At 46.8% G+C, this 13,199-nt stretch overlaps 1 protein-coding gene across 2 annotated transcripts in view; it reads left to right on the top strand.

Moving 5' to 3' along the window:
- WHRN (whirlin) overlaps positions 1-13,199 on the top strand; it is a 175,003-nt gene that overhangs the window by 113,070 nt on the left and 48,734 nt on the right. For both annotated transcript variants that reach the window (XM_054998355.1, XM_054998357.1), the window contains exon 5: positions 12,879-13,081. In XM_054998355.1, coding sequence (XP_054854330.1) covers positions 12,879-13,081 — 203 coding nt within the window. The remainder of the gene's footprint in view (positions 1-12,878; positions 13,082-13,199) is intronic.

Below are 13,199 nucleotides of genomic sequence, written 5' to 3'. Positions count from 1 at the left end.
CATACCAGTTTTACCACAGAGTTTCAGTAGAATCCTAGAACGTCGCCCCTGACACAATAACATCACTTCTGGGATCTTGCTGGAAATGATGTCACATTTCTGGAGTAATGGGGATTTTCCCAGCATTTTTCTCCTGCTCCCCTACCAAGTAGTCAGAGGGATTTGAGGGGCTACTAGCAGGAGGTCTCCTGCTATAGCAGCATCCCTGGCATTCCTACGTTATTTATATAACAGTTATTTTAAGACAGTAAAAGAGTCCAGTAGCACCTTTAAGACTAACCAACTTTACTGTAGCATTAGCTTTCGAGAGCCACCGCTCTCCTCATCAGATGCTACTCCTCATTTTGGTAGTCTGCATCTGTGGACCCAGAAAAAATATATAGCCTGGAAAAATGTAGAACCTTTTCACAATTGTGCTAGTTTTCTGCATTATAAATGTAATTCTCTACCGGCAGTCAGAAGTAGCATGGGCCATGCTATAACCTCAGAACTGTACTGTCTCATTCAGCTTCAACCTGTGCAGGGATCTAGTTTTGACTGCATATTGTTTGTTACACTTGAAAATGGATCTCCATAGAGGAAATTGTGAGAGTTGTTTATGGGAAAGCACACTATTTCTCATGTACAGGTCAGCACTTGCTGTTGCAGCTTTGAAAACATTTAGAAACAACAAGTAAATGTTCCTCATCTCATTTCTTCTTTATATTTATTGCTGTTGTTGTCTTTGGTTTTGCTGTTTTCTGCTTTTTTGCTTTTGGTTTTTTAGATACTTTGTACTGTGTACACATGATGGAGGTCTGAATATAAAATTGAAATGCACAGTGTGCTTCATGACGCATCTAATGTACATATGGCATGTAATGCTGATTTTAATGATGTAAAAATCATATTGGAACCTGTCATTGTCTACAGGAAAAAATTGTGTGAGGAAGTGTGAAAATAAAGAATGGTAAAGGTTTGCATTGGTAAAACAGAAGCCAAAAACTTAGGGTGAAAGCTGCTAAGGTGAGAAATTCGAAACTACGCCTGCATGCATGCCTTTAGTAGTCAGAAATCTGGGAGCAAAATGTGAGTTGCAGGAAAAGGCTTGCAGTACACGGGGGTCTGGAAAGATTCTAAACACATGCCAGAGGGATGATGCTCCCATGCTCCATGTGCAAAGGGAGCACTGTGACAGGTCATGCAATTAACGGAGCGGTTTGCATGTTAAAATGCTCAGTGGGAGATTAAATGAGAAAGGCAGAAGCATCGCTGTTGGGAGTCTGCTGTTCGGAGTGGATTTTTCATAATACCCTTGGAAGAAGAGCTGTGGCCAAATAGAGAAGGAAGCTGAACTAAAAAAATGTATCAAAATTTCCCCTGACTATCCAAGCCTCGGATTTCTCAGCTTAATCTTAATGCAGCCTCCTCTCCATTTCAAAATCTTTCTCAGCCGGGGGTGGAGCTCTTTCAATTCATTTTGCTTCCACTGTAAGGAACTATATCAACATAATTTCAGAATTTCAATATTTAGCTGCCTCTTTCCCTGACCTCAGTCCACACCAAATGTAAAGCACCTTAAAATCCTTTCTGGTGTTTTTTTATTCACCTTAGGGCAACGACAGATGTAGCATTTGAAATCAGGTGGAAGGGTATCAGCATCTTTGCTCAGAAAACACAAGTGCAGTGAACTCTGGGGGGAAAAAACCTTGATTCTGCAAGTTTTTAGTGTTTTGGAGGAAAAGACGGCTGTACTGGGCACCTATTGACTAGTGCCTGTATTACCATTAACATGGCCCACTCCCATCCCTAATTCCCACAGCACGAGACTGTATACACACAATTGCACAGAATCTCTGTGTGCTTTCTGATGAAATAAATACTTGGCATTGGGTTGAAAAGGCTTCAAAGGAGGTTGCCAGATCACACCTTTAAGAAGCACGGTTATAGAGAATTTCTTCATTGGATAAGCCAGAGCTGCCCTCTTGAGCAGGGATTTCATTTTCCAAGCAGCTCCTGAATTGCTAAAAACAATCCACCCAGGAAAACAAAAATAGAACCAGAGCACTTTAAATGCTTTGAAGCACAGGCTGAACCCAAGATTGCTATTGGCAACCAATAATGCATAATGAGAACTGCATTGGATCACAGAGAAATGAAATTAGCGTCCACCAGGTAATTTGAATCTCACTCTTTACAAAAAAAGAGAGAGAGCAGCATCTGAATACATTGCCAGTGTTGGGCTGAAAGGTAGCTGTGCATACAAAGTCCAAGCAGGATTGAGCCTAGGGTTGGAATGGAGTCCTAGGGCAGATCGTACAGTAATGCTGAATCAAGAGTCAGGGCTACACATGCAGAACATGGAAGAGTCACTCTGCTGGCAGAGAACAGCTTGGGCCAGGGTTCAAACCCATCTGAAGGAGGTAGGAGTAAGACTAGAAAGAGGGAGAGAGGAAAGGGAAATGGGAAGGAAGCCATAAGAATATCAGATGAGTAGGGATCGCAAGCCACCAGGTGGGACCTGGAATTTTCCCAGGATTACAGCTGATCTCCAGATCTTCCCCTGGAGAAAATGGCAGCTTCATTTGGGGGGGGGGTCATGACATCACATCCCTGTTCAGCTCCCTCGCCAGGCTCTGGCCCCAAATCTCAAGGAAATTCGCAACCCAGATTTTGCAACCCTTCAAACTGGTCATGCTGGATCCAATCAAAGGCCCCTTTATCCAGGATCGTGTTTTCCATGTGCCCAGCCAGATGCTGCTAGGAAGTCCAGCAGCCAGGGATGAGGAGCCCCCGGCCACTCTTGCTCCACCCCCAGGTAACTGCCTCTGAATGTGGAGGCTCTACATCTCGTGGCTAGTAGCCATTGAGGAGACTATCCTACCTGAATCTGTCCCTTATAAAGGCATGTCAGCAACACATCTTGAAGCAAGGGGTTCCCTAAATTAATTGTGTGTGATGCATGAATAAGTGTCGCTTTTGTTTGTTCTAAATTGGCTGCCCACCAATTTTATTAGCTGATCTCAAGTTCTAGCATTATGGAAGGGAGAAAATCATATGGACATAGCAGCCCTATACTGAATCAGACCCTTCATCCCTCAAGATCAGTAATGTCTATTCAGACTGTCCGTGGCCTTCCAGGTCTTAGGCTGAGGTCTTTCCCCTCACCTATTACCTGGAGGTCTCCTGGAGTTCCTAGGCTGAGGCCTTTCCCATCACCCATTACATATTGTAACAAAAGTAGTGGGAAAAAATCTTATTTCGTACGAGTGGATTTTAAGGAGGAGAGGATGGTCCCCTCTGTGGACCACAGTACATGAAAAGATTCATAATTCATGCCCTTGGCTAACCTTAGCAAAGGCAGCTTAAGGCTTTACAGGTTAAATCCAGGATTTTGGATTGCACTCAGAAATCAAATGGGAGCTGGTAACATTTTGTTCTTAGCATCATTGTTGTAACAGGCAAGGTGAGGCTAGTTTTCATCAGAATATTCAAGAAATTATGCACATATTGAGCACAGTGCCCGGTTAGTGATTCATTCTCTGCAAGATTATACAGGACGAGAGGCACCTGGAGATGACAGGGCTTGAACTTGGCACCTGCAGTATGCCAAGCAGATACTCTACCACTGAGCCACATTACCAGCACAAAAACATCATAGTATTACCCCAGGCCTTCCTGGGCAAAACTAGTGGGCATGACCACTAACAATAGAAGTAAAAACAGCAGGATATATGAAAATCAGTCTATTATTAAAATATTAGTGTTTGTATAGCCCTTTTCAGCAGGCAATGTACTTTTCTTGTTCTAACAACATCCCTGTAAGGTAGGCAAGCATTATTGTTTCTAATGTTGCAAATGGGAGGCTTAGAGAGGTGACCTGCTGGAGGCCACTTATTCACTATTGAGCTGGAAACCTTTCGGATCACAGCTTATTCTCTTGGGCAGTAGGCTATGCCAGAACCTCCCAACATTCCCACCCCCAGCTTCTAATCCTTAAAAACAGAGTTACTTAAAGTAACAAATTGCTCAGCCGAAAACATAAGCCTTACGTAAGATACGTTGTGATTATGATCTTTCTTTCTTTCGCTGGCTGTACCAAACCTTGAGAGCTTGAGAGATACTTCCAGGACAAGGGAAAGGATGCTTGATAGGAAACAAAGCAAGGCAGAGATGAAGAAAGAGATGAGAAATGAGATTCTTTCCAATGAGCAGGTGAAGTGAGAAAGGTTAAGTCCAATAAGTCAATAACACCAAAAAAGGATTAGTATCAAAGTTGCTTCTAGCATCCTAAAAAAGCTTCCATTACAGTCAGAACATGGGCCATGAATGTGAGACAGGAAAAATAAGGCACTCTTCTGCTAATTTGTTTTGTTTGGATTTTCATTCCATTTTCAGTCCAGTGAGCTGAAAGCGGCACACACAAATACATGTTTGTGTACAGATGGATTTAGAGCTTAATTCCACAAGATGCCAGAGATGTAGGACTTCATTTCCCAGCATATTCCATATTTTTTCTTTTTAAAAAGCCACCAGGCCCCCCAGTTTGGATTAGAACCACAGCACTGGGGCAGAAGAGGAACTATATACTCCTCTCTGCTCAATTTTCCAGCAGAAATTGGCACACACAAACACACCCCTTTATTTTTAACTCCAGATAGAAAGTAGACCTTCTTGTATTGCTTCTGAGCTGTATAGGACTAGAGGTGTTGCCAATTGTTAATTCTTATTGTTGGCTATACCTGTCTTAGTTATGTTTTCTGTTGTTTGAGGATACTCTTCTTGATTTTTGGTGGCTTCTAGATATAGTGGCTTTTGTTTTTTTTAACAATTGGCTTCATTCCTTGTTGTTGTTGTTGCAGCTGCCGCCGTGGTTGCTACTATGGAAATAAGCTGTTGAGTACTATTTATAATAAACAGGCATGATATAAATTTACAGAATAAATCATTCTGACTCTGCGCTCACCTGCTTTCTACTGCTTGATATTGCTAAATAAAATAAATCATTTTTAAAAAGACCCTGCACACTCTCCCGTTTTGCTTCCTTTTGTCCCACTGACCAAACCTGGGTTTGCACTTGGTCCCCAAATGGCAGGATGGCACAGGATTGGCCTAATTTTGTCAGATGATATATGGCTGTAATGATAAAGGGAAAGAGCAGCCAGAGAGGCCGAAAGGTTTGGACTTTCATTCCTCTGCTGCAGCAGATGAAACTTTTTGACAAACGGTGAAAGGTTTTTTGTTTATTCCATTGCATAGGAACGGGGGAGAAAAGATTATGAAAAGGGCATTAGAAAGGAAAAGGAGGGACTGAAGCAGTGAGCAGGAATCTGTCTGCTGTCTGCACTGCATCCCAAGCTGAAAAAGCTGCTGTGGGAGTGAGAGATTTGGAGCTGAAAAATAGCCAGTAGCGGGGAGGAGTTTACCAACTTGTCATCACAATTCTTTCTGCTCCAGATTTCTTTAGGTAAAAAACAAAACAGAAGAATTCATGATCTTTGCTTAACATATAGGGGCCTACGGGACTGCCTCTCACCATGTGTTCCCCAGGAGGCCCTTCATTCAGCAAATCAACCTCTGCTGGTGGTTCCCAGCGCGAAGGAGGTCTGTCTCACCTCAACCAGGGCCAGGGCCTTCTTGGCCCTGGCACCAACCTGGTGGAACTCTGTCTGTGGAAACACGGCCCCGGCAACATTTACTATGCTTTTACTGGACATGTAAGATGGAGATGTTTTAACAGGCATATGATGGTTGAGGTGAGAGACCAGAATATACATATACATATACATATACATATACATATACATATACATATACATATACATATACATATACATATACATATACATATACATATACATATACATATACAAGTGAACCTGAGGTAGGGTTGCAGGTCCCTTGTCTTCCCTGGTGGGAGACTGGGAGCCTAGCTGTTACCCTGCGGCATCTGTGGAGTCTCTCTGTGCCCGCGCATGCAGTGCACACACGCTCCTAGCTTGTGTGATGACATCATTTCCTGGAAGTGACATCATCATGGGAGGCAAAGGACAGCCCCGCATGTCAAAGGCACTCCCCATGCTCCCCAACAGGCATAATTCAGCCCAAAATGGGTGCGCTGCAGGGTGCAATTCGGGCTGCTGTGGGTGGGGGAATGGCACCCCTAACCTGAGGTCAAATCAAATTGACATATGGTGGCAAGCCCCTCCTCCCTCTATCTTCTTTTATCCCTAGGGTGGCACTAATCAAGCACTTGTTGGTTTGAGAATAGAGGTGTTGCATGTGCATCTCTACTTTTGCCTGCGAAATGTTGGAGGGTTTGTAACTCAAGCTTTCCCCACCTGTCAGATTTGGTTGTGCGAACTCACTATTGCTTGAAACTCTCGCCTCTATTTGGGATGAGGGGGAGAGATATTCCAAAACAGCTCTGGCAGAATCTGTCCAACACCATTGAATTAGGCTGCCCAGTAACTGGAGGGAGTTGTTTCTGAGAGCTGTGTTCCCTCATAGTGGGCAATGCAGTCCAACACAGTTATTTTTTTCCAGCTGAACTGGCCGTTTATGCTGCCACATGAGGCATCTTGTACCAGTGAAGGTTTTTTTGCTTCCAGGCAGCTGCCATCTGGCTGTTCTTAGAGCAGTGAGACTTCGGAAGCAAAGGCCATTTTAATTTGGGGTGAGTTACAGATGAATGTCCAAGGCAGGCAGGAACACAATTAACCCTTGTCGAGGCTCTTGCCTCGTTTCAGGCAGTGTGTGTCATGGAGAAAGGCTCTGTGAAAGGGCTGGTTACATCCTTGTTTACACAGAACTGAACTTCAAGCAACAATTAGACAGGGCAGGGAACAGTTGTGCATGCATATGTGTGCATTTTGCAGACAGCCTGTTGAATGCTCGCAAATGCCCATCAGATATTATAGAGCATTCTACAGACTTGGTCACGAAAAGCTTGGGTTAAGCAGGGTGGTGTTCAACTATCAGTATTCAGTATGTCTTCATTCCCCATCAGAGAAGTGAGCATGCCAATAATCCGTCTCAGATGGAAGAACAAAGGTCGTGGCTCACAAAATTGTCAGCAAGCTTTGCGGAAGCACTGAGAATCATTCAAGCCAGTTTGGTTTCGTGGTTAAGGTAGTGGGACTCTAATCTGGAGAACCAGGTTTGATTCCCTACTCCCAGGGCTGGTGCCAGGGTTTCGGGCGCCTGAGGCAAAACATCTACTTGCGCACATGCACACACACCCGCTAACCAATTTTTAAAAACAGAAGAAATGTAGGGAAAATGAAAGGCACAAAACTTGAAACTTTTTACATTTTTAATTTAATTTTTATTAATTAATTTAAATTTTAAATTTTTAAGTGTGAGAATAAATAACGGTCTTTGTTTTTCTTAATGTGAGCCAAAAATCCATTTTGTGATCAGAAACAGCAACTTGCATTAAAGAGAAGGAAAGCTTCTCTTACAGGGCCTGCTTGATCACCTTTGTCAGAGATCCCTTTTGGGAACTACCCTCCATGCTCATCCTCCCGCCACCCACCCACCCACCCACGGGTTTGAAGTGAGCAGCAGCTGACAGCTAAGCATATGGTATATAAATAATGAAATAAACTATTGGGGGAAAGGGGGGAAGTGGGGGTGATATATGGAACCTAGGGGATGAGAGAAGGAAGGTGATAAAGGGGGGGCGCAGTGTGGGGCGCTGCTCTGCTGGAATGAAGCGGGGAGCAGCATTGAGATCAGAGAAGAGGAAGGGGGAGGGAGAATGAAAGGGAGAAGGAGGGAGGAAAGTAATAGAATTTAAAACAACAACTTTAAACCCAACAACAGTGATTTGCTCCTACCTGTCACACAGGGACTGAAAGGGAATTGTGTGTGTGTCTCACTTCACTTCCTCCTTCCTCTGCAGCGGTGCACACACAACCAGCCTCTCTTTCCACCAAAAGCAGCACCCCCCCCCCCCCAAAAAAAGCCCGAGGAAAGGTGAGAAGTAGAATTGATGCCAGCCAGGGAGGGGGGAAGGGATGTACTAAAAGGAATGTCAGGATTGCCCACTGGAAATAATGGGAGAGGCTAGAAGGCCCATCGGAGAAAATGGGAGCCAGGAATGCCAATTTACTTGCATGGGCTCCATTGAAATGCATTGCAACACAAGAAAAGGGCAAGAGTCCAGGAGTGAAGAAGTGAGCTATGGCTCTGAGTCATGAAAGCTCATCCCCTACCACAAATTTTGTTAGTCTTATAGGCGCTACTGGACTCTTTGTTTTTATTCTGCTGCTACAGATAAACACAGCTACCCATCTTGATCTATCAACACAGGCCTCAGAGTGGAATGACAGCCCCTGGAAGAAGAATCAGTGGTCTGGGACTGGTATGGCAGTGGGTGTGGAATGACAGGGGATGTCATTCCAGTCCCAGAGCCCTGACACTATTCCCAGAAACAGTTGTTCCACTCTTCGACCTGTCATTCCAGTCTCTGAGCACAAGTTCTATTCCTAGAAGCTGTCATTTCACTCTGGGGCTGTCATTCCAGTCCCAGAATGCTGCTTCTACTCCCAGGGGCTGTCATTGCATTGCACTCTGGGTACTGTCCTTCCAGTCCCAGAGCACTAAGCCTATTCCATGGACTGTCATTCCACTCTGAAACCTGTCCTTCTGGTTGGAGCCCAAGCAAGTAAATTGGCATCCCTGGCTCCCATTATCTCCAATGGGCCTTCAAGCCTCTCCTATTATTTCCAATGGGAAATCCTCCTGTCATTCCTTTTAGTATATGGCGGGGGGGGGAGCAAAAAAAGAAAGGAGGGAGCAAGGGGGAGAAAAGGTCAGATGGGAGCTCGCTGCTCCCCAGCCAGCTAGAGTCTCTCTTCCTTGCTCCACGTGGAAGCTTCGCCCAAGGCTTAAATTGAGAGAGAGAGAGAGAGAGAGAGAGAGAGAGAGAGAGGAGGAGGAGGAAGAGGAGGGAGGAGGAGGAGAGGGGTAAAATGGCAGAGAGAGAAATGTCCCCGCTGATTCTCTAGGTCCTTCCCGCTTTCTCCTTTCCCTTCCCCTTTGCTTTCTTCTGACATTATTCCGTCTCATCCTCCCCCTCATTCCCCCAAAAGAAACGTATCACTTTTCCTCCACTCCTTTCCAGTTTGTGAGGTGACAGACAGGAGATAGGGGGGAATGCTTGCCGTGTGTGCGTCCCCCCAGCCCTCCCGCTCAGTTGCTCCACAGCACGCACACACCCACCCCTGCACCCCCCACACCCAAGGCAGTTGCCCGACTTGCCTTCATTGACATGCCACCCCTGCCTTCTCCCCCACTTGAAGCCAGCTGTCTGGTTCTGCCATGGACGCTGCCCTGTGAGACGCCGGCATGCCTGACTTCAGCCTTAAAGGACCTTCAGGGAATATGTGGGATCCTGCTCTGTGGAAGGGGGGCGGGGTATACCTCACCTTCACACCCTCTCAGTCCACTTGCAGGTCCCTTCAACCTGACCTTGTCCCAGCTGCCTTCCATGACAGCTGTCCCCATCCAGCTGTTGGTCTTACTACTACTACTATTACTACTCATCTTAATCTTCTTTCCTCCCCCTCCACTCCACCACACTCCTACACAACAAACAGCCCACCCCGCTCTGTGGGTGGACTTCCCTTATATCCTGTCCCGCATTCCTGGCTCCACCTGCCAGCCACACCCCTCTTTTGCCCTCTAGCCTTGGCTGCCTCAAGTAGCTGCGCCTGAGGTAGCTAGTCTGGCTGCTTTGGGCAGCTATAGTTGTGCTGTCTTGGCTGGCTGCCAAGCCTCTCTTGTAAGGGCCTCAGGCATCCCCACCTGGGGCTGCTTTGCTTTCAGCCCCACCTGGTTCTGGCCGATTTCTTCTAGCCTGCCTGCAGGCTGGGACGTGGCCCTGTGGTGCCCTTCCTCTACTGCAGGTAAGGTTGCTGGCTGTCTTGCTGCTAGCTGGCTGTCCCTACTCCATCTGGTCTGATCCCCTCTTGGCTGCCCCTACTCTCCCTGCCTAGGCTCTTAGCCTCCCACCGGAGGGTGGGGCTAGCTGGCTTCCACCTGTGCCATCTAACCCTCTGAGGCTTGGGTGCTTCTTTCCCTCCCTCTGGTGCCAGTGGGCTCTGACTCTGGGTGTCTGTTGGGGTGGCTGGGAACCTGTCTCCTGGCTGTCTCCCATCCCCTCCCTCCAGCAACTCCAGGGACTGAGCCTCAGACCCCGGACAGCATATATGACACATATCTCATCACTCTAATAGAACCAAGCCAATTAAAATTCCTTGAGAAATACCTTACTGAGCAACCTTTCACATTGCTTCCTAGAGAAGTGGCCCTCATAATCCTTCAGCAAAACAAAATTAGCTGTTAATTTATTGCCTTCAAGCCTCTTTAAGGCTTTTAGTCTTTTTCTCCTTTGATGATAAGGAGATATTTTTCAAAGCCAAAGAGGGAAGCTACGGAGGGGTTTTGCTTTGTTAAATCTGCTAGAAAAGCCAGTCCCAAAGATGAAAGGACCCTGGCGTGGATAGCCCAGGTGAGCCGATCTTGTCAGCTCTCAGAAGTGAAATGGGGTCAGCCTTAGTTAGTAATTAGATGGGAGACCTCCAAAGAAGACCAGGGCTGCAGAGGCAGGCAATGGCAAACCACCTCTGTTAGTCTCTTGCCTCTTAAGGAGAAAGCAGGAAGGACTTGACTCCATTGATGTGCCGCACCTCCCTACTCCTCCACTTGAAGCCAGCTGTCTGGTTCTGCCATAGGCACCACCCTGTGAGACACCGGCATGCCTGACTTCAGCCTTAAAGAACCTTCAGGGAATATATGGGATCCGCTCTGTGGAAGGAGGGGGGTATACCTCACCCTCACACCCTCTCAGTCCACCCACAGGTCCCTTCAATCTGACATAGTCCCGGCTGCCTTCCATGACGGCTGTCTCCATCCAGTTGTCAGTCTTTCTCCTTCTCCTCTTCCTCTTCCTCTTCCTCTTCCTCTTCCTCTTCCTCTTCCTCTTCCTCTTCCTCTTCCTCTTCCTCTTCCTTCCTCCACCTCCTCTCTGCTGCACTCGTGCGCACTCTCTTCCACTTCACCATACTTCTACACAACCCACCCCATCCTGTAGGTGAGTTCTCCTTATATCCTTTCCCCTATTCCCAGCTCCACCTGCCAGCCACGTCCCCCTCTGCACTCTAACCATGGCCCTCATTGTCTCAGGCAGCCACACCTGGGTTTTCTCTGCTGGCTGCCCTGATCAGCCACAGCTGCGCTTTCCTGGCTGGCTGCCAAGCTTTCCCTGCTGAGTGCCTCAGGTTGCCACACCTGGGGTGGCTTTGCTCCTAGCTTTTCCTGGTCCTGGCTAATCCCCTCTAGCTTGCCTGGAGACTGGGGCATGGTCCTGATCTGTCTTTGATGCTGCTTTTCCTCCCCTGCCAGTAAGGTTGCTGGCTGGCTTGTTGGCTGGCTGCCCCTGCTTCCTGTACCTTCTCCCTCAGGTCTATTTCCCTCCTGACAGTCCTCCTCACTTTCCTTGCCTGCTCCCCTGGTCTCCCACCAGAGGGTGGGGCTAGCTGGCTTCCACCTGCCCCATCTGACCCTCTGGGGCTTGGGAGCTGCTCTGCCTTCCTGTGGCTAGGGTACCTCTTTCCCCCTTCTATTGTTGGTCTGCGCTGGTCCTGGGTGTCTGTTGGAGTGACTGGGTAGTTGTCCCCCAACTGTCTCCCATCCCCTCTTCCTGTTAAGTCCGGGGGCTGAGCCTCAGACTCCGGACACCAGCAAAGTGACCTTGGATCAGTCACCGCTGCTTGGAGCTCTCTCAGCCCCACCCACCTTACAAGGTGATTGTTGTGGGAATAATAATAACATACTTTGGAAACTGCTCTGAGTGGGTGTTAAGTTGTCCTGATGAGTGGTATATAAGTTGAATTTTGCTGCTGTTGTTGTTATATCTAAATAGTCCACTCTGTGGACATCATCATCTTGGATACCTAAGTGGACATCTAAATCCCACATGATCTTATTTGAGGAAGCCTCTGCTGAGGATATTAAGTTATTAAAACATTTCTACCTCACCTTTCCTTGTGGTTCATGGCGGCTTACAAAAGTATATCCAAACATTACAAATGAAAACCAAATAGAATTGTTTAAAATCCCTGTCATTTTCCTCCCTTACCTGAAAGATACCTGCTGTTCATACCCCATCAAAGCCTTGGCAAGCAGGCAAGCCTTGCAGCATATCCTGAAGATTTCCAGTGAGGGAGCTCCCCTCACCTCTTCAGGGAGTCCATTCCACAGAGTTGGAACCACAATGGAAAAAGCCAGGGCTCTGGTCAATTCCAGGCCAGCCTCACTAAGTGAGGGAATAGCCAGAAGGTGGCAGTCTGAAGTCTGCATTTGATGCATGGGGTCATAGGGGAGGAGACAGATAGCAGCAGTGTTCAAAATGGTTCCAAGATCACTTTTTTCCAAGTGATTTGAGCGTTGTTTGATTTTTTCAAAGAAAATGCATATTCCAAGGGGAAAATTGCAAAAAAAAATCATCTCTAAATGTGAAGGGTACCCTGACCTGGATAGCCCAGGCAAGCCCCATCTTGTCAGATCTCAGAAGCTAAGCAGGGTTGGCCTTTTTAGTAATTGGATGGGAGACCTCCAAAGATGACCAAGGTTTCAGAGACAGGCAATGGCAAACCACTTCAGTTAGTCTCTTGCCTTGAAAACCACACTAGGGGTTGCCATAAGTCCACTATGACTTGACATCACTTTCCATCACCTAATATGAAGGGTATTATACTAGCACCAACTTTATATCAGAAGATGATGAGATCTGTCTTTAGTGTAAAGAATAATCAACAAGATCAGTGGTGTTCTGGGGGTTTGGTAAAGCCCTCACCCTTTGGTGCAATCTCTTTTTCCATGGCCTGTAGGTTGGGGATCAGATTCTGGAGGTGAATGGCAGAAGTTTCCTGAGTATCCCACACGACGAAGCGGTGAAACTCCTCAAGTCCTCGCGCCACCTCATCATGACTGTCAAAGACATTGGGCGGTTGCCTCATGCTCGGACCACAGTAGATGAGACCAAATGGATTGCCAGTTCTCAGATTGGAGAGACCGTGGTCAACCCAGCAGGGTTTGTATACCTTCAGAGATAGGCTAATAGGACTTTCCCCCCTGTCATCCAAGTTCAACAAGCATCAGTTTGGTAGAGAGGACTCAGAGCTGGATTTATGCACAAGCTAAGTAGGCTA

Source organism: Eublepharis macularius, chromosome 14, assembly GCF_028583425.1.
Source record: "Eublepharis macularius isolate TG4126 chromosome 14, MPM_Emac_v1.0, whole genome shotgun sequence".
NCBI lineage: Eukaryota > Metazoa > Chordata > Lepidosauria > Squamata > Eublepharidae > Eublepharis > Eublepharis macularius.
Note: the sequence above shows the minus strand (reverse complement) of the source record. Positions and strands in the feature narration are given on the sequence as shown.